This window comes from Pieris rapae, chromosome 4 (genome assembly GCF_905147795.1).
Source record: "Pieris rapae chromosome 4, ilPieRapa1.1, whole genome shotgun sequence".
In the NCBI taxonomy this organism is placed as follows: domain Eukaryota; kingdom Metazoa; phylum Arthropoda; class Insecta; order Lepidoptera; family Pieridae; genus Pieris; species Pieris rapae.
The window spans coordinates 5,977,309-5,998,275 of record NC_059512.1 but is presented as its reverse complement, the minus strand read 5'-3'; the positions used below and the strand labels follow the sequence as shown (position 1 = coordinate 5,998,275).

The 20,967-nt window shown below is 37.6% G+C and overlaps 2 protein-coding genes across 2 annotated transcripts in view; one reads left to right on the top strand and one right to left on the bottom strand.

Moving 5' to 3' along the window:
• Positions 1-537: 537 nt before the first annotated feature.
• On the top strand, positions 538-4,964 carry LOC111001277 (forkhead box protein I1c). Its single transcript, XM_022271129.2, has 6 exons — positions 538-1,103; positions 1,362-1,485; positions 1,877-2,023; positions 2,132-2,318; positions 2,558-2,632; positions 3,062-4,964. Exons 1-6 carry the CDS (start codon positions 910-912, stop codon positions 3,292-3,294), a joined length of 960 nt encoding a protein of 319 aa, XP_022126821.2. The 5' UTR covers positions 538-909; the 3' UTR covers positions 3,295-4,964.
• Positions 4,965-7,584: 2,620 nt separating this feature from the next.
• LOC111001256 (E3 ubiquitin-protein ligase Ubr3) overlaps positions 7,585-20,967 on the bottom strand; it is a 40,756-nt gene continuing 27,373 nt past the window's right edge. The window contains exons 7-21 of the mRNA XM_022271070.2: positions 19,173-19,354; positions 17,377-17,808; positions 16,912-17,051; positions 16,390-16,550; positions 16,018-16,192; positions 15,302-15,444; positions 14,985-15,059; positions 14,452-14,569; positions 13,904-14,158; positions 13,131-13,266; positions 11,925-12,841; positions 10,830-11,317; positions 10,089-10,687; positions 9,218-9,366; positions 7,585-8,608 (exon numbers count right to left, since the gene is read on the bottom strand). Of these exons, the coding sequence (XP_022126762.2) occupies positions 9,249-9,366; positions 10,089-10,687; positions 10,830-11,317; positions 11,925-12,841; positions 13,131-13,266; positions 13,904-14,158; positions 14,452-14,569; positions 14,985-15,059; positions 15,302-15,444; positions 16,018-16,192; positions 16,390-16,550; positions 16,912-17,051; positions 17,377-17,808; positions 19,173-19,354 (3,939 nt within the window). The 3' untranslated portion in view covers positions 7,585-8,608; positions 9,218-9,248. The remainder of the gene's footprint in view (positions 8,609-9,217; positions 9,367-10,088; positions 10,688-10,829; positions 11,318-11,924; positions 12,842-13,130; positions 13,267-13,903; positions 14,159-14,451; positions 14,570-14,984; positions 15,060-15,301; positions 15,445-16,017; positions 16,193-16,389; positions 16,551-16,911; positions 17,052-17,376; positions 17,809-19,172; positions 19,355-20,967) is intronic.

The window sequence follows — 20,967 nt, the reverse complement described above, 5'->3', positions numbered from 1 at the left end:
GTCCTTAAAAAATGTCACTTACTTTACATACCTGAGAAGTACAAAGAAAAAAAATGCAAATGTTTTGGATTTTTACCTAAGTTGAAAATATACTTGATTAAATTCAAAGAATTTGATGTAATTTCTGGACAAATAGAACACTACAATAAATTTAATACATTCTTTTCAAAAATATTTTCCGGCAATCTAACAATATTTTCTTCAGAAAATTAAATAAACCTACTGAAAAAATGGGAGAAATATTTTGTAATAAATTTGGTCACACTTGCATGTTTTTCAAAGTGACGCTAGTGTTGCACGAGATAAATAAAGGCTAAATAATTTCGGAAAAACGAGTTTTTGTTAAAGCTTATAACTGCTACAATGGCATCGGATATTCTAAATATAATTCAAATAACTGGTTCACGTTGTTTATTATTTCCTCGAATCTATTTCCCCCTCCTAGTGTAATTGTTTTTTGACTAATTTGAATTTATATTTTATCTATAGTTCATAGACTTTTGGCTTTGATTCCTTTTATGGTCTGTGCAACGCCATTTTCCTTGTTGTAGGCGCCTCAAATGTCATAATAATTTCTAGTTTACGAAAATTACGTTTAATTTACTTTTTTACGTTATTTTTATCCTTTTTTAGTGTTATGTCTTTAAAAGTGCAATTATTTTAAATTCTAACTAAACCTTTGCCGTGATTTTTTTCTTTTCTGTAAGTGCCCGTATTTGACGCACCAAGGACCTTTGAATTTGATTGATGTTCATAATGAGAAGTAAAGAAAATGTTTTGAGGAGGTAGCACGAACATAATAATAACGCCCACGGTTGATGTTTCAACGCTTTGTGGCGTATTAATATAACTAGCTGAGAGGAATGATGCGGTAAAGGATTTGGATGTGTAGTGCGTATATGTTGAACAATGAGTGATTCTCCCGGGGTAGAGTGGCTGCCGGCGTACAGCCCGGGACCACCGCGGCATAGCCCACTCGGGCCCATTCCCCGTTTTCTATACGAAGATGTACAACCTTTATGTCTACAACAGGAAAACAATAACAAGGAAATTGAGGAAAAGCTAAATGCTAATAAAATAAAACATCCTAAGCCAGCTTACAGGTAGTTAAAGTTTTCCTTGTTCATAGAAACCTTCGGGCTATTTATACTTTATTTACATAAGTAAGAAGAGGTCATTTATATCTTATAATACTGGCATATCTTATAATATGTTAGAAATTTCTCCAAGATATACAGATTCACAAATAGAAATATTTTTTAATTATAATTATAATTTTATTTTAAACACCTGACATAAATAAGCTGTTTTTATTTTCTCTGTTTTTAAGTTATTTCCAATAATGTAAACTTTTGTTATAGTTATGCAAGCATGATCAGACTAGCAATTAGCAGCTCACCAAATGGCAAGATGACCCTTAATGAAATATACAATTATATCTGTAATGCATTTCCATATTACAAAGAAGCTGGTAAAGGATGGATGGTAAGTTGTAGTACATATAAAATACGATCAATTTAAAGTTTTAGTAAGACAAATTTAACTAAAATGAGGTAAAGTAAAAAAGAGAAGAGAAAGGTAAAGATATCCTTACAGAAAAAGGAATATTATAACTTGTGTTGCTGAAGCTGTGTAACTGTAATCTCTTTTATTTTAGGGTTTCCTACAATTTGTTATTGTTTATAATTTTACTAATTTTTCCTTTAAAAAAATTATTAAGGTGTAATTTTTATCAGATTAAAGTTAATACAATTTAAACTTTATATATTTTACTATTATGTATTTCTATTTGGAAAAATAAGCAGTAAATATCAACTAGGGAGGCGAGACTTGTGTTAAGAGTATTGTTTACTTAATGTAATTAAAATATTTTCAGAATTCAATAAGGCACAACCTCTCATTAAACAAATGTTTCATGAAAGTAGCTCGTAGCAAAGATGACCCTGGCAAAGGTTCCTACTGGGCAATGGATAGCAGCTATAAAATGGCTGAAGTAACACCACGACGCCGACGTAGCCTGCGGGTATGTCAAATTACAAATTATATCTTTCTTTATAATTTAGACATATGGGTTTTAAAAGCTTGGAGAAACTTTATACAATTAATATAATAGCAAGTTTATTACCTTCAGATGGCCCCATACAGCCCTGAATGCAGTTCCAATAGTAGTGGCGACGCGTGCGTGTCAGGGGGTGTGGCCACTGTCCCTACGCCCCCTGCTACACCAACCACCCCCACAGCACCTGCCACACCCACCACTCCGACTTCTGCATCACCTGGAGCATTTAAAGAAGAGATAATGATTAAGGAGGACTATGGTAAGTCAGGAAGATGTTTAATGCAATGATTAGTGTATGTATTATTTATTTACTGGAACATCTTTGTCTATTTACTGCTATGATTGTCTTAAAATACTGGGGTCACTGGAGGGGCCAGGGGGGCTAGCTAAGTTATTACTTTGTTTTACATTTATATTTAGTTACACAATTAATATTCTGTATTTATTTATATATATTGACTCTTATATTTGACTAAATGAAACTTAATATTATTTCAGACTCTAGGCACACTGATGACGCTCTATCTGCACTCATGAATGAAGAACTAATCGCTGATGTTGATTTGAGTAGAGGTAATGATACATTTAATAATTTTAAACCTTTGTAAAAAAATCTTTTTTATTATCCTTCTATGTAGACAGAATTAATACAACTTAAATTTACATTGCAAGTAGTTTTGAGATTTTTTATGATATTTAGAAATGGATAATGGATATAGCTTATTCAATCTTTGTTGAAATACTTTATGTCCCTGTTGATATGTAGATACAATATCTCTATTATAACTAAATGGACAATTTATTAAATACAGAATTAAATTACACAGATTTCTTTAATAAAAAGAAATAGGTGTCAGACCCGCTCCCAAGAAATATTAACAAACTAGGATTTATCACTATTCTATAAATATATTTATTATAACGGTAATCATAATTGAAAAGAAATTCAGTATTAAGATGTCACATATATAAAAAATAATTGTAAAATTCTTTTGTTTCTAGAACAATGGCGATGGACAGGGGTGCGTCGTCACGTATGCGTATTACGTCACGCGCAGCTCACGGACGACTACGGGAACTTCCGGGACGAGCGAGCAGACGACTGCGATTGTCCCGTCGATGACGCTCTGGCTTCGCCTGTCGACCCTGCCCCCCTTTCCCCAGGCCCTCTGTCACTGCTGTCTCCCCCACAAGAGGGCCCCACTCTCCCCTCGTGGCACATTCCTTCTTTATAACGTCCTCCATCCGACCTTATATTAAGGTAAGGAAGATTAACAAGAGGTTGGAGCCATGGACTCGGACAATCACAGTTGATGTGAAATTGTATATTTGTATATTGATTTCGGTTCCTGTGATTGTCCGGTTTAATATCCTTTTGGAACCCGAGCACTAATTCTTACCATAAAAACAAACTAATTGTAGTGTTCGTAATAACAGGAGTTGACTCCATCTTGGCAACGTTACAAACTATTTAACAATAACCTGTACAAAATACATGAAATGATTAAAAGCTCGTACCTGAGGTTGGGTTGGCTAAACTATAGTGTTCATTGTGACATATACCAAGTTTATACCAATTTATTACAACAAAACGTTTTATATGAGATTTACTTTATATGTGAAAACATTCTCACTTAGTTTACTTCACTTGAGTGAAGAATTTTTGATGTATAAGTTAGAGTTAAATTCAGCTTTTTTGACGTTAGATGTCATAGAAGTTTAAAACATTTAAATAATTTACCAGATCATAATCAGATCTCAGAATGACCAGTATATGTTAATTCTTCTAGTTCATTTCACATTTAGTTGTATGCATATATGAATTAGTTGTACGAATTTATAGTTTTAACGTTGATATACGTAAACGCTTCATAGTAATCGTTTCTTGCTTTACATTTCCACAGTGATAAATCGAACAGAAGGGCATTAGTTTATACAATTAAATAATCACTGTGGGTTGAATTCTGTGCCATACGAACGTTCGCTTCGGAGCGGACTTAATCCCATATCTTATTGAATGTGTTCACGTTTACACGTATCTTGTATAGAGCTAGGTAGCGTAGATTAGGTGTAATGTATATAAGATGTATATGTACGGCGGATGGACGGAGACGTGTTGCGAGACTAGTTTTATCTTTTTCAGATCAATTTACAAACGTATTTTCTCAAAGCGATATTTTTAACGTATACAGATTCAATTTTTACGAAAGCAACGCGGCTGAGGCCTTTCGCCGATACTTGAGTTGTCAGAACCATAGAGGTAAAGTAGATTAAGTATTTGTATGTTTATGAGACATAATAATTAGACTAAACGTCCAAACGATTGAGGTTTTATTAGAGATGCGGGATCATATTTTCGTTTATATAATATTAACGCGACCTACTAAATTGTATATTAGATGTGTAACGGGCAACATTCCTCGAGGTCTGTGTCAAAGTAATGATTGTACGTAACATAAGTTAATTCGGTATAAATAATATTCAGTATTCGCTAAGTATTGTTAAGTTGGTCGTTCTGTTCGATCGCGAGGGACGAGTTGCCATCATTTATTATTTCATATTTTATTCTGTGATAATTTTATTTTCGAAAAGATGTACGGTTCGTAAATATGCCTATAATAAATATTCATTTATTTAAAAAAGATTATTATTATTATTATTGACAAACAGTAATATTTTGTGTGTTTTTCATATTAAATGATCGTTTTATATTGTGAAGGGATTTCGTACTTGTCCGTCACCGACCGGGTTCAGACTCCGCCTATAGATGATATTACGGGCAATTTATGAAATTATTTTATTTGTATGCTCGTACATTAGCAATTTACTTTATACTTAAAATAAAAGTAGAATGTTCTACCTCTATACAAATAATAGTTGATGTACATTAAAACTTTTAACAAATTGTGCCTTTTTTGTTACTTTCCATCTACACTTATTATAATTAGTGTAGTGTATTGCCTAAATAAAGTGTTGCTTCGTTGTCTCATGCGCCAAGTCACGAGTCACTCGTCAGTCGTAAACCGACAGCCGAACGGAGCGGTTGTGTATTGTCGATTGTACTAGTTTTATGGAGTTGGTGAGCCTTAAACACTCCAAGAAGCTGGACATTACAATTAAACATTTGAGTCGGAACTTAACCACCGCCACATACTTTTTTTTCCTTACACTTGAAATTAATAGTTTTTGCCTAATATAGCTAATATTTTATTGAATTGTGAGCATTAGTGACCCCAAAAAGGCACGTGAATGTAATTTATAATATAATTAGAGTCTTTTTAGAAAAATGACTTCAACTGAATAGCTATCAACATTCAAAGTCAAAGTTTAAAATCATTTATTCATGTAGGTAACACAATGTACTTATGAACGTCAAAAAAATATGTACATTAAATGCAAATCAAGAGCGTAGACCGGAAGAGAAGAACTGGCTATAAACATCGTAAGGACCTGCAACTGTTACACCATGTTCCACATGACGTTAATTTAAATTAAAATCATAGATTAGTCTCAGATTGTCAATGATCCTCTATCAGCAGGAGCCCGAATTCGAGTACAACCAGTCACCACAAGTAGCACCCGTTCACGAGTATGACGCTTGGCCAGCCATCGGCCACTGCTATATTTTAGCTAGAGGGACAACTCGAAGCATGGATGCCGCCACAACCAATTACATTTAACCAATCATATCGATTCTAGAATTAGTGTGGACTTGGCTACTTAATAAAATAATAATAATACTAATTTAACTAATTATACAGTAAATTGTTTCCACATGAATCACGCTTGTCGACGATCCCCCAGAATCTCTCTACTCTTTATACTGAAGCAATTCATATCCAAGCACTAGGACTAATGTACGATTTAAATTTATTCATTGACAACACTTGTATTTCAGTAAGGATTTCGTTGAAAAAACGCATACAATTTAGTTTGAAAGAATTACTCGTTTTATGCAGCCTTGTGGTTGGTGCGCTCATTTTGTCTTTATTACGAGTAGGTACTATAATAATATTATTTTTAAAGATATATATATACATATATTTCTACACAACAACACTACAAATATCGATTTAATGTCAGCTGCATTACCCCCCAACAAAACACTATATGACACGATGCTATGAAAATAGATGAAATAAACGTGCTTTGCTGTATATTCAGTAAGATCTCGTATCTTTTTCACTGCGAACGCTGCAGAACTTAGCCTATTCGAAATACCTTCTATGTGTAGGCCCCACTGAAGTTTACTATCTCAAGTTATTCCAAAGAACATCGCATTATCAACAAAGTGTATTTCCTCATCTTTATTATTTGAGAATTAGTACTTTTTACATTTGTAGTTACATATTTAATACAAAATTTAAAGGTATTCTTTTCGTTTAGCTTAAGATTATTTGTATTACATCGGTAGAGCGGACTGTACTGGAGATGGTAGTGTTTAATTTATTTAGTCATGGACACAGTCAAAAGCCTTTGATAAATCGCCAGAAACTCCAATAGAGAGAATTTTCCCAAGCATTTAAAATCTGGTAAATTCATTTAATGGCAGCATCGGCTGTGGAGCGACCTCTTGTAAGACCATACTGCTATGCATAAGTTTATTATTATTAAAGTGTATCAATAATAATTTAACAAAAAAATTAACTCAATGCCGGCAGCACAGATATGTTTCTTAAATTTGTGGGGTCAGAAGTACTAAACAGCTAACTCTAAACTGATAACATTGATTACTAATTATTGTAAAATGAATACAGATAAACCCCAAAGAACTCTTTAGTTTTTTTTAAATTTTAGTTGTTTAAATATTTTTATAACATCTATATGTAAATATAATAATAAGTATGGGAAATCCATCTGGTACAAAGCTTCCTCACGACGCCTAAATCTTCGTATTTTTTGAACTTGACTCATACCAGTGCCTAGGCTTGCCCGTATCTGCTGATAAGTCACTCTCTTATCGTCCACTATCATGCGTCGCACAGCAATGATGTTATCTTTAGTTGTTGCTGTTAAAGGACGTCCCTCACACGGATTTTCATTGAGATTAGTACGTCCACGCTTAAATCGTTAAACCAATTGTAAATAGTGGTACGAGATGGGGATGATTCATTAAAAAATGCTACTCACAGCCTACAAACTACTACACTTAATTGCACTTGTATATAAGAAGAGTTTTAAATTTGCCACCAATTCCCAAAAACAAATGACATATATACTACATAAGGTTACCAAAGAGTTCTAAAATTGAAATTCAAAAAAGATTTTCATTAGCAACGTTTCTAACTGGCCAGTTCTAAACATTTTTAGTGTTACCCAGGTAATACCTGACTCACTATGTGTGGACTGTATTAAATTCTGGAAATCTAACTTCACATCAAGTTGTCGACATACATAGGCCACTTTGAGGTCCTAACAGTCCCAGTAAGACTTAAAAACGTACAAAAATATTTTATAATATCGCATCAAATGATGAACTACACCTTAACTTAATTGACCCCGTTTCTTGTAAATAAAACAATATGGAAATATCAACAACTTTAATGTCTGAATATATACAACAAACATTTGCATAGAATATTAATGTTAACAACATTACCTCATCAGATGCTGAAGGACATCTTTGTCGCAATATTGTAAATACTCATTTTTTAAAATATTTGGCCATTATAAGCTGTGGTTGTAGTACAATTAAACAGGTTGAGCCAAAAACAGGATAATTCATTATCAATATTTAAAATCATATAAAAATAGAAAGACAATTCGTAGGTTGCGAAACAGATTTATTTATTGTGTTTTCAACCAAAATGTAAAATTAACAAATAACCTAATGCGCATTCTATTAAATCGAATGTACTTTGATAACAGACCGAGCGATAATGACTAATTCGATTTTATTCATACTTTTACTAATTTATGTTTTAACTACAGTTAGTGAAATAACTAAATTGGTTATGTGGCAGAGTCGTTCACGTGAAGTCATATACAGTATAATAAACGAAATAAAAATAATTTATTATTCGCTACACTAGCGCCGCGATAGCGGCTCGTGTCACAGCCCTAACACTTCATACACCTAACGTTTCCTATTTACAGCTCTGTGACATCTCTGTCCTCGTCGCACGTTCGGAAACGTTGCACGCGAGAGAGAGACGGCAATACACATCTGATTCTTATTTACAGCGGTCGAGTGAAGCACCAAGCATCGCTGACTCGAAGGGTATCAATTCTATAAGTATATTGCATTTATAGAGATCATTAGAATTTCATATCTACAATAAAGTCCTCTGCGTAAGGCCATAAGAATAATGGAGATTGAAGTACTCAACAATGCTTCCAAATTTAAAAATTTATGCAACCAAGAGAAGAGTAACAATTTTAAACAGATCAATGGTTTTGAAGGGGATATGAGGCACTTGGCAATAATTGCACAGCGGAATAGAATAGACTGCAAAACGTCCCAGGAGCTCTGGGACTCCGTTGTTAGAGTCAGACACTACCGAGCCCGACCCGCGAGCCTTAAACGATCCTGACTCGTTCCTGATTCACCTGAAAACAATACAATTTTAGTACTGTAATATATCAGAAAAAAACAGTTATAGTACGGACGCGGAGCACGAAGAATTTCGTACAATGACATTTGGGCCTACTGCCAGTGGTTAAAAACATTTTTTTTATAAGTACGAATATTAAAAACGGTAGCTTTGATTTTTATTTAGACTAAACGGCTTGATGGATTTATAAAAAGGAAAAGTTATGATTGCGACTAAGATTTGGTAAAAAAAACAGAAATACTCTTAAAAAAAACATTTAATTTTAGTCAGAGGCATCTATTTCTGATGAACTATCACATGTTTCGCCAGATACGTTACTACTTATATACTATACTATAACATATATACTACTTATAACAAAACAAACCAAAGTACATGTGCACCACCACATGTCTTTATGGTTATGACTAAAAGGTTTACAATCTCTGAATACGGCGGTCACTGCATCTGTGTGAGCGCAACGGCAATATGTTTATGCGCGAGCGACAAAGACATAAGATGACGGGTCATTCTACGAAATTCTTCGTGCTCCGCGTCCGTACTATATCACATCTTTCGCTCCCATACTACGTGTAAGGAAAACCTATATTGTATTTATTATTACCATATCGATCGCAAGTGTCTAGTCCAAGAGCTCAGAGAGAGTCGCGATGCCAGACCCAGGTGCGCTTGGTGTGGTCGAAGCGGTGAGCCAACCACTGGGCTTGCAGCAGCTCGGCCCTGTCTTCGCTCAGGTATAGTGGTTTGCCTCGTCTGCAAATTGGGATAACACCATGTAAAACACGAGCAATAAGGTAAATTTAAAAACATTTGATTTTACATTTATTAGGTTCCGCTGAACCAAAGACTGAGAAGTCAGGATTTCACTTATCATTTGCCATAATCAAATCTTGAAATATTTTTCAACCCAAGGCAATCAACTTCAATTTATATAAAAAATAATAGTAAAAATGTGACAAATATCACAACAATGAGTTACAAAAGACAAGGCCTGAGTTTGGCCTCACACGTTTTCCCAATATAAATCAGTATTTACCTAATATGTGACGTATTACGTTATATTTCACTGGCCTTAGTACATAAGTTAATTATTCAAATGTGTTTAACGTCCTGGTGGACAGAAAAACTGCGTCCAGTTTGTGTTTCCAGCACACCAGCCACTTTTTCTAAGATTATGTATGCAATAAATATATAAATACCCACCTTTTTTAAGTCATGACATTGTTCACTTAAGAATCTTACATGATAGGTTTTGTGAAGAAGAAATTACTAGGAAATTCTCAAGGAAACAGTGAGTACATTATTAATTTCCAATCAATTTTAATAAACTTTCCAATAGGGGCGTAACAATTAAATATTGGGCGTGGGCATCACGTGACGAAACGCTGATGACGCTAGCTCGACTATCTGATAATCAGTATATGGTAATGAATAACTATAGCTTATGCGATATTTTAGCCAACAAAAAAACTCACTTAAGATCGCGGTCTTCTTCGTCGTAGTCATCTAAGTAAAGGCTTCCCCAGAGACAGGCCCGGCGTCCTCGGATCACGATGATGTAAGTGGACGTCACCACCAGGAATATGCCCGTCCCGCCCCCGCACTCCATGGCGTGCTGTACCGCTTCGGCGACTTGGTGCTGGCGGCAACAAGGTTGCTTCAGACACACCAATGTGCCACAAAGGAGGCACACGGAGGCCTCCTTGGGTACTGCGCCGCACTGAAGGCACACGCGCTCGTGGTAGTAGGTGAAGAGGCGGTCGTACTCGCGCGGTAACCTCAGGAGCGCTGGGCCCGTCCATACGGCGTGCAGCCCTCGTACCACACGACCGATGGCCAGCTGCCCCCCGGCGCTGGCCGTGGCCAACTGTCGCGCCCATGCGCGGGCGGCGGCCGAAGCACCGCCAGGTAGAGCGTCAGCCGCCAGGGGCGATGCCCCATCCGCCAATTGCAGGAACCGCAGAAGCGCACCAAACTCGTCTCGGTCGCTGGTGATGAGCGGCAATTCGCAGTCGTATACGTGCGCGCGGATAAGGGACACTATCCGCAAGTATGGCAGGACTAGATCTTGTACCTGTACGTACAATATAGATTCAGTATAGAGGAAAAAAAGAGTTATAAAAATCACTAAAACCGTCATTTCCCTTTATAAAATTTTTGGCCATATGACTTATGAATTATGACATATGACACGCACGGTAAGAATATATAAGTACCTCTTCCTCGGCTTTGTCAATGTCAAAGGTAGCATCCGGTTCAGCATGTGCTGCATCGTCGTCCAACAGGTGCTGAGGAGCACGGGCCGCAAGCAGCAGTTGGGCCGCTTCCAGCAATCCTTTCGCGCGTCCTTCAGGTAGCAAGTGTTGAGCTGGGGTCAAGGTACCCGTTGCACACAGCTGGTTCACTACTTGGTAGTAGGTTAGGGTGTAGAGCGCCCGCACGATGCACGTGAAATGCTGGATATCCAGGTGCGGTGGGTCATCGGGGGCCAGTAATAACACGTGCAGTAGCAACGCGGTAGGGTCGCGTAGCAGAAGTGGAACGGGTCGGGTGCCTCCCGCAGTAGGGACAGCGGCGCCACATGCTCCTACTGTTTCCACTGCGGCTTCGGGCACGAGGGCCCGCCAAGTGCTAGCCACTCCCAGCGACGCACCTGCCACTACTAGAGCACGTGCGTGCGCTCCCGCTACCGACATCAGTGGCACTGCAATACATCAACGATTTAATTATTCTGTGTTGCTTAAAAAATCTCGATCTTTATCGCAACTTAACTCTAATTTTTAATTCCGTGGAGTAGAGAAATTTGACCCATTTGAGAGCAATGAAAAATAAAATGCTACATATAGGTAAATCTGAATATTTCAGTATCACTTATATCGAAATAACTTTATTAATTTAGCTGGCATCGCTGCCTACTAATTACAGGTTTAGTAATAGTAAACCTTTATAAAAAATGTCATCTTTACTTGTGCCTTTCTTACTGGTTGTGATGTAAAGGGAAATAATCCCTCGACGTAAAAAGACTTTTAATGTGGAGCACCCCACATAATAAAATTCACTAAGATATAATTTATGTATAGACTCAGTTGTTCAGATTCGTATTACAATTGAAAAAATGCCCGGCCAAAAGGTTTGCCACCTCTGACATGTCAAAAAATGATAGCTGTCTGAATTCTACGGAATTAAAAACCGGAGTTATGATAGGTTAAGAATCGGTGTAAATGAAAAATTAATTTCGTATAAAATTCACTCTCTCAAAACTCAGTTATTTCTAATAGTGTTGCGTAACTAATAATAGAAGAAAATCTTACCGATGCACTCCTCTTTAGGCTTGTATCGTGGGGTAGGCTGCGCGACAAGTGTGTTGTTGCGCTGAACGAGTTCGCACTCCAAGTTGGTGCGCACAAGCGATGCCACAAAGGTAAAGATAGCGGCAGGCGAGGAGCCGTAGCGTTGTTTCAGCTTGCCACCCGCCATCGCTGTCATGTCGGTCATCGCTTTGCCCATCGCCTCCGACAGCTGGCTCTTGACGGGAGGTCGGATCTCCCGGTCTAACATATCACGGACGTGGGCAGCCAATTGAGCGTGGGACGCGTTCGAAGAAGGGCGTCGCGGAGCACGCTCCGGCGGTGGCGCCAGTGGTAGCACACTATTGGCGAGCTGTCGACATAGCGGGCACAAGAATTCGCCTCGCTCCACGTGCAAGTTTGGAGGACGCTGCGACGCAGCCAGCGAGCGGAGATACGCTCGCAGACAACGCAGGTGCACGTGATGGCCGCACGACTGCGCCACGACGCCGCCCTCCCAACCCACGCTGACGCTGAGCACCCACGAGTCGTGGTCGAAGTGCTGCTGCAGGTCGTCGTGCAACCGGTAGTGATGTGCGGCCGCCGTGCCGTATTGCTGTGCCGCTAGCCGCGCCCGTTCGCTTTCAGACAACGCCAGCGCACCGGCGGGTGTTCCTGCGCGCCGCCTGTGACCGAGAACCGACGTCGACTGTAGCAACACCACCAATCCGATGGGATCGTGGGGCGCAGCGGGAGCGGTGGTGTTGCAGATGACACAGTCGTAGTCCCGGGCCAGCAGCTCCTCTTCCCACTCCATGTTCTCTCCTTCGAGCTGGCGCACGCTGGACAGGAATTGCTGCTGTTTGCGGGCAAACTCTCGCATAAGTTGATCCTGTCGCTCACGAGCACGTCGCGAACGCTCGTCCTTTTCGCGCCGCTCCCTATACATAAATTATTATCAACACTTGCTAGAGTCACGCATGGTGAAGACACTTTGTAATAAAACCGACGAATCAGGCGTATCTGCGCCTGATTCGTCGGTTCTTGGCAATGAAGAAATATGATCAATCAAATTTATTTTTATTATTTATCATTCCTTGGCAGTGACGACGGACCAGATACCCTCTTTTAACCCAATCAGTTAAATAAATGCTACATTAAATTTTAAATAAAAAAATCCATAAAAACGTCGCCACTGCTACTATTTGGCATCATTTAGCCCAATGTTACCTGGCTCTCTGCTCGGCCTGCCGTTCCCTTTGGTTGGGCCACATGGTGCGACGCACCTGTTGGATGGCTTCCGCACACCTTACATCCAGAGCAGCCAGCTTATGAAGAACTATCCCGATGAAGTGTGGACCATCACCTGTAAATATAATGTATATTAAAATAGATTGCAGTTTTCATCAAAATCTAGTCAATTAAAGTACAAGAAAACTTTCAAGATCTCCGGGTCAAGTTTGCCCAAAGAATGGTATTGCGGATTGGTATGCGTAAATAAAAAAATATATAAATTTTTCGGCTAATACAATTATTTTTGTCAAATAAAAACTTCCAACTAATGGTTAGATATGCAGATCAGTAGTTAGAGATGGGATATATAATTTTACTAGCGACCCGCCCCGGCTTCGCACAGGTGCAATGCTGATACTAAATACACTACAGAAAAACTGTGAACAATACTTAGTACATTATTTTGATAAAACTCGTAGGGTTCAGCCTGCGTTTGCAATGTAAGCGGAAAAAATGTAATTATTTACGACATCACATTAGAAACCTCAAAAATAATAGTACTTCTCCACTATTTAATGGATGTTATTATACATATAAACCTTCCTCTTGAATCACTCTATCTATTAAAAAAAACCGCATCAAAATCCTTTGCGTAGTTTCACAGATTTAAGCCTACAAAGGGACATAGGGACAGATAAAGCGACTTTGTTTTATACTATGTAGTGATTGTCATAACAAAACGATTTTTATCCAGCCATCAGTTTACTCACCAATAGGCTCATCAGTATGGGGCGGCGGCTCATCGAGCGCGAACGAGTCGAGGCGCCCCGAGAGTTGTGAGTGCAGTTTGAGCAGGAGAGAAATAATGGACTCGTGAACGGGCACTTGCCCGCCTGCTTGAGACCCATGTGCCGTTACGGTGCCCACTATTCCCGCTGCACCCGCTATTTCTGCGTCCAGTTCACCCTCAGGTGGAGGGGGTAGCGCACGGCGTCTCCCAACTACCCATTCTGGCTCTGCTATATCTAGGATATAAGCAACTTATTTTCATCTAATAATATTTTTACGCTGAATGTCAATGGGTAAAAATTAAATAGAAAAATTTAATTTCTCGTTAATCGTTAAATAATTATACATTACGAATATTTGGGATTTGTTATAATCCCAAATATTAGCTAGATAAATCAAACAAATATTTTAGAGAATCAATACTATGCAACTTATAAAAAGTGTTTATATAAAATCCTATTTACTAAGTAAAGTAATGTTACTACAACACTACTTGGTAGTCGTAAGTATAAAAATTGAGTCCAAATACCATCGTCATAATTAATAGGCGCGGTGAGTGCCAGCGTCAAGTCGTGAGGCCCTCCGCCATCCGCAGAACTTCCGGCCACTTCGACGCTCTGGACTACGAGCGCGCCCGTTTCTCCACTCTGCGTACACATATATTTTTTGGTGTTTAATACCATGTAAAAAGGACAAACGTGGCGTTAACGCCTGTTATGAAACTTAAGGAACGACACAAACTTTAAGTTTTTCATTAATAAAGTCATAAAGAAAGGTTTATGGTATCAAGATATCTATGTGGGGCGTGAGAATCTTAAAATATATTTATTTGGTAAACATTTTAAGCAATCTATTAAAAATAATTTACATAGGTTTTTTATCTATTCATGGCCCGCAAGGTTTGTGCATTGTGGCCCAGGGCCAAAACAGGGAAAAAAATAAAATTACCGGATGGGACTTTATTTGGTTATGCAATTAAGTAATAAAAATTATGTAACTACTCCTTATTCAGAATTTATTTAAAGGATTTTAATTTAGAAAAACAGAATTTCTGCAACTAACCTCAAGAGCTCTGATCTCAGGTGCATCCCCTCCCGCGTCCGACTGATCGTCTGAAATCGATACGTTTCTTGCCATCTGCAAAAAAGACAGGGTATTTCATTACGGTCTAAACTTTTAATCTCAGGTACATTTTGAAAACCAATGGCGTTACGAAGTTTTAGATCTAGGCCTCAGATTACTATTACGATGCGGGACGGGGATTTAATTATGCGTTATTTTTAATATTATTTTCGACTTTTCGATTCTTTATACCACATAAATAGTACTTTTACGTTTAATGGGGGGGGGGGAGAGGTCAAGACTCTCTAAAAACTTACCTCCATAGGTTGCGGCACGGCCAGCGCAGTGGAAGGTCGCTGCATTGATACAGGTTTGCTGCGACTAGCAGCGGGGCCCTCTGCCCCCGCGTCCGCTTCACTGCTCCCATCGCCTGCCTCACTGTTTTCCCATTCTGGTTCGCCTGGAAGACATTTTTAGTGAATATTTCGAACTTATTCTTTCTATGTCAATAAATTTTAAATTGTATATAATCAAAATTATAGCAATATAACATAGCAGTATTTGAAATACTAATAATTTTGAAAATGATTGTACAGGGCAAACTAAATCAATATACAACTAATCAGATTAATATTATTTGTTCTAATAATGATCAAACTATATTATGAAAGAAAGAAAAAACTTTATTAAACACAATATACAGGAATATTTAGATAAAGTAAAGTGCACTGGCCCCGACACTAGGATTCCGTACTTTTGTGGGCAGCCAGTCTCTTCCCTTTTCACATGTAAATAGTATTTTACTTAATGACTTCAACATAATACATATTTAAACTGTTATTGCAAGATATTGTTTGAGATTTTAAATAAATGTATGTAATGTTATTTTTATAATGCTACTGATAATTTGTTTTTAAGGGAGTGGTTAAAGATGAAAAAGCCTCGGAAGCAGAAAATGCTTTGGGCGAAGAAAGTGCTACGTTTGGGTTGCTTATATATATTATACATAACAACATAAATGTATAGTACGTACTGTCAGAGTGATACGGCTGTGGCGGTAATGTGTCATCGTGATCTAGTGGAAGTACGTGCGCCAATAGTGTACGTGCATTGTCCGCGAGAGTGCCACCCGGGAACGCCGACAGCAACGGCACGCCTGACACGCTGGCGCCGCGACGTACTTCACCACCGCATACGCACACCGACCGCTGCAAATAAATATCATTCAGAAACCGTCTTTAAAGTTAGTCTATAAATATTAGACTTCCCTGAAATTCCACTTTCTCATAAAAAAAATGTGTAAAAATCATGTTAGTCGTGTACCTAATTGAAAAACTCATTTATTATACTTATCGACTCATCACAGTCACGTAAGAAATACGCCGAAACGGGCTCGTATACGTACATCTGCAGCCTGCGTGTCTCGCTGCAAATCAGCTGCCGTGGCCAGAAGGTAGACGGCTAACGCCAGAACGTGGTCTGGTGGTGCGGCGGCGCCACCTACGCTGGCGTCTCTTCGCCGCACTCCACGGTGCAGTATCGCCAGCAACGCCGCGTGCAGCACACCTTTACACATTGTTTTATTTAATTAAATAAATCTTATTTATATAGTGAAACAAATCACTTGCGTAAGCCATAAGATTGAATGCTTGATTTCGACAGCAAATTTTATTTAACAAAAAAAATTTTGATTATTTAATTAGCTAGCTGATTATTTGAAAAAAAAGTGTCTATCTTTGACTAAGTTAGGTAGAATACTTAACATTTCATGTTAGATAATAGAATTGTTAAATCAGCTAGATTACAGTAGAATTGAAATTTAAATCCCCACCGTAGTAAACTTCTAGTTATATGTACTTAAGAAATTATATATGTAATTAACATAATTATATATGTACTTGTAAAAAGAATAATTTTTTAAACTTACCAGACGCGCAGATCTGTCGGGGATCGCCGCTTAGTTCGACGTCCGGCGGTGGAAGTGCCGGTCGAAGTGGAGGCCACAAGTTACCAGTACCACTATTGCTATTACTACCATCACCTTCAGCTTTACGCTTTTCTGCCACGCTGAAATTGAAATATGAAAATATCGAGACCGCCTTATAATTTTTTAATTCAATTTCATTGAATAAAACGCGTCTAGTTCAGGGAAATTTCATTTAGTATTATAAGTTATATATATTGAGAACTTTTTAAGTAAATATGTGTAAACATTAACTGATTTTAGTTATTGTGATAAGCCCATACAGAGTATGTTACTTTTCAATAAATAGTTTTATAAGAATTCAAAAAAAAAATCCTTCATAAGTTGTGAAAGCATGTTTTGTACATAATATGTTTGCTATGATTTTATGTCTACAAAATATTAAAAATAAATAAATGATGTACTGACTAGGCAGCGAAGCGGTCCATTGAGGCATGGAAGTCACGGCGATGCACGGCGCGGCGTAAAACGTGCAACGGGTCGTAGTACCGTTCCCAAACAACGGGGCGTGGCACGAACAGGCCCTGCTCCAGGCTTTCGGAGCCGCGGCCTGGGGCGCGGTAAACTGACAGCTCACGCAGAACAGCTTCAAAGTTTTGCGTGTGCGCATTGCCAGACCGCTCGGGCATCAATTCCAGCAGTTGCGAGTGAGTCTTATCACCGGCGGCCAGGAGTGTTGCCACCTCGACGCGTGACTGTAGGACATCGTCATGTCCGAGATTGGTCCGCGAGCTCACGAGGATTGCGAGGAAGGTGAGCAGGCCCTCTACCATGGCGTCCTGTTCGCCTGCTTGCGCGCCAGATAACGGCGTCATACTCAGCCACTCGCGCACGCCGAACCTTTGTAGACAATTTATAATTATAACCACAATTAAGTTTTAGAATAAACAAGTATAAAATATCGGACTTTATTTATTAAAATACAAAGTTGTATTTTTTAAATCGTTATTCTTATGACTTATAATTCAGTGGGAAATTGTATACCAACGGAATTAAAACTCAGGATTTTAGGTATATAAAACTGATCCGTGTTTAAATTAGCTAATGAATATTTTATTTATTGAAATTATCTACTATTGTTGGTACACAAAGTTGCTAGATGCTTTTCAAAAACAGTTCGAATGACAATATTCAATTACCTAGTAACATCACATTTATTATATTTGATAGAAGTATGGGATAGTAAAAAAAACTAGTAAACTTAAACATCTTCAGGTTCTACAAAATAAATTAAAATCCTCTTTCTTTGTCCTACTCTTACTCCCATAAACCAACATTGCCACTAAATTAATATTTAGCAGTTGAATATTTATGCATGTGTACACAGCATGTATTTTAGATAAACAAATGCAGCCAGCGTATCACTAATACCTACTAGCACCCTGAAATCAGAACCGACCACGGTCGCAAAAATATAACTTATATAGAAACGATTCTTTACAACAGCTTGGCTTCTAAAACACAAGAAATAATAGCAATAGAGTGTAGATCCGTTTAGAATACACCGGCGAAGTATTTGGTAGATAGACTTCGTACGACGGCGGCGTGATCTTTTTCTTTTTGTGTGTTTGATATTGTATATTATGTTTTCTCATGTCGTGACATGTTTATTTTAAATGAGAATTAACTTAAACTGAATATAATAAAGTATATTATTTAAATAATTAAATATGTAATTCTGTTTAAGGCGTTATTTTACAATGGACACATCATATTTCATCTATCATCAATGTTATACCGAGAAGTGTTTATAATATCAGCAAGTGTCTAGTAGCATCAAGGAATTATTCAATGCAAACAATTTTATGTATTACAATTTACAGAACACTGAGACGAACACGATACCATAGAATTTTTTTATACCAACAAGAAAATAAATTTACTAAGCGTACTAAAAGTTCTGACATTTATTTGTACTTTGAACAAAACAAATAACTTGTAACTTTTTCTGTCTAAAATAATAAAAGAACAGTTACCCTGCTTCTTTTTAGGTTTGGAGCTCAGATTTCTGTATATATTAAATGATCATTTGTTTTTCCTAATACCCTCTGTGCCTGACACACGCCGTCGACTTTTTCGGTCGAAGTATTTTTTACCGTACAAGTGTTGTTTCATACAAATTACTATATTTGTACAATAGAATCGAAATGCTTCATAGGTTTTCTATCAGTGTTAAAATAGTCGTACACAATAATGCAACTTACGTATCAATGCACATATCAATAAATTGATCAGGTGGCAGTTGCGCGGCGCAGATTTGTAGCCAGTAGATGTCCATGTCAACCATGGAGTTGCAGAAGTTTGCCTGGATGTACGTCATAGCCTGGCCCTTAATTTGCAGTCCATTTCTTACCCATACACCCGCCAGGATCTCGTAGAACAAGCTCTGCAAGAGATTACATAAATTTTAATTTAAAATGTAGGATGCATTTCTATTATTCAATATGATAATCTCACCAATTAATAGGTTATGTCGCCACCATAATGAAATTGCACAAAATTTTGACATTTTTCATGGTTCGCTGGCCTCAGGTAAGAATACAATTAGGTAAGAGTACAATAAGTGATACCATCATGATCCTATGTTCCAAAATAAACGTATTTTTTTTTAGGATACAAAACCGATAATTTCTTTTCTTGGTTTTAGTAGTTTAATTCTTTATAGCTTTTATTTTTAAATTTATGGTTGTTTTTGTATTAACACTGTTTATTGTGTTTACCTGATTTCGCTGGTAAAGTCCACATGTTTTAGGGACGACACCGCTTTTTATATTTTCGTATGTAAGTTAATGTTGACATGTGTTTGTGCCAAGTTTGTGCCATTTTTTTTTACCACAAAGGTAAAAAAAATGACGCAGTAAAAAAAACGTTCATATATTGGACACTGTATTTACATTTCTCAAGTCAATGTGATGGCGATGCCTTTAGCGAAGAATATAGGTCGTGATGAATCTGAACGAGATGTCAGTAAAATATTGATGGGCCGGTGCTCATTAATCACTTCATTTAGCAGTGCAGGGTGCAAACGGGCAGGAGGCTTGTCTAATGTTAAGTGATATGGACCATAGCCCATGGACATTTACAGTGACGGAGGGCTCGTGAGTTGCGAGCCTTTATCGTACGCTAAGTCGAATTGGTTCGAAAAACATCATCAAGTTGTTTCAAAATAGTGGTGGAACGAGATGAAAAATGCCTTAAAAACGCTCAGTGGAACGACGGACGGATATGATACGGGTGGAATTTCGTATTCTGCCTCAACGTCAGACCATGTAACTGCACGCAGAAGTGATAGATTCAGTTGAACTGACTCTCGTATTAGCAAACGATTCAGCTGTGAGAATCTACTTTCAGAAGATATAGTAATGCTAAGATATCCCAAATATTTGAGAACTGAGTATTATCTATGTCGAATTAATTGACAGGTTCTATAACTGTATAAAGATACAGATTGCATACTTTTCTTTCATCATTTTTAGACACGTAGGTAGCCTCTTTACGCGACATTTATCGTAGAATTCTTAGAAAGGAAGAAAGAAAAATCGATACACAACGATTCGAATTTCGAACGCTCGATCTCAGGGCAGTAAGTCGAACGCTAAAGCCAAACACTGCTCTTTTAAATTTCTGCTCCAATATTGATAACAATAAATAGATCATGGGAGGGTAGGCTTAATAATCAAAGCTGCTGCTATAACATAATTGTATTTTAAACACTAATATTTCCGGGCGGTTTAATAAGTTATTCAAGGATTGAACTTGCTATAATTAGTTATAATTACTACAAATAACAACTATTGTTGATTTCTAAATTACAAATTTCACGCGACATTTTTATTTGTATACACTTGAATCAAAGTAAGGTTTAAATGAAGTAAAATAAATACAATTAAGCGGGAACAAAGGGCTGTTTGTGTCCCGTATCACATGTCAATAAAAGATACGAAACGTTTTTTTATATTCCATTATTAGTGTCTGTTGGTTTAGTGTTGTCCCATTCAT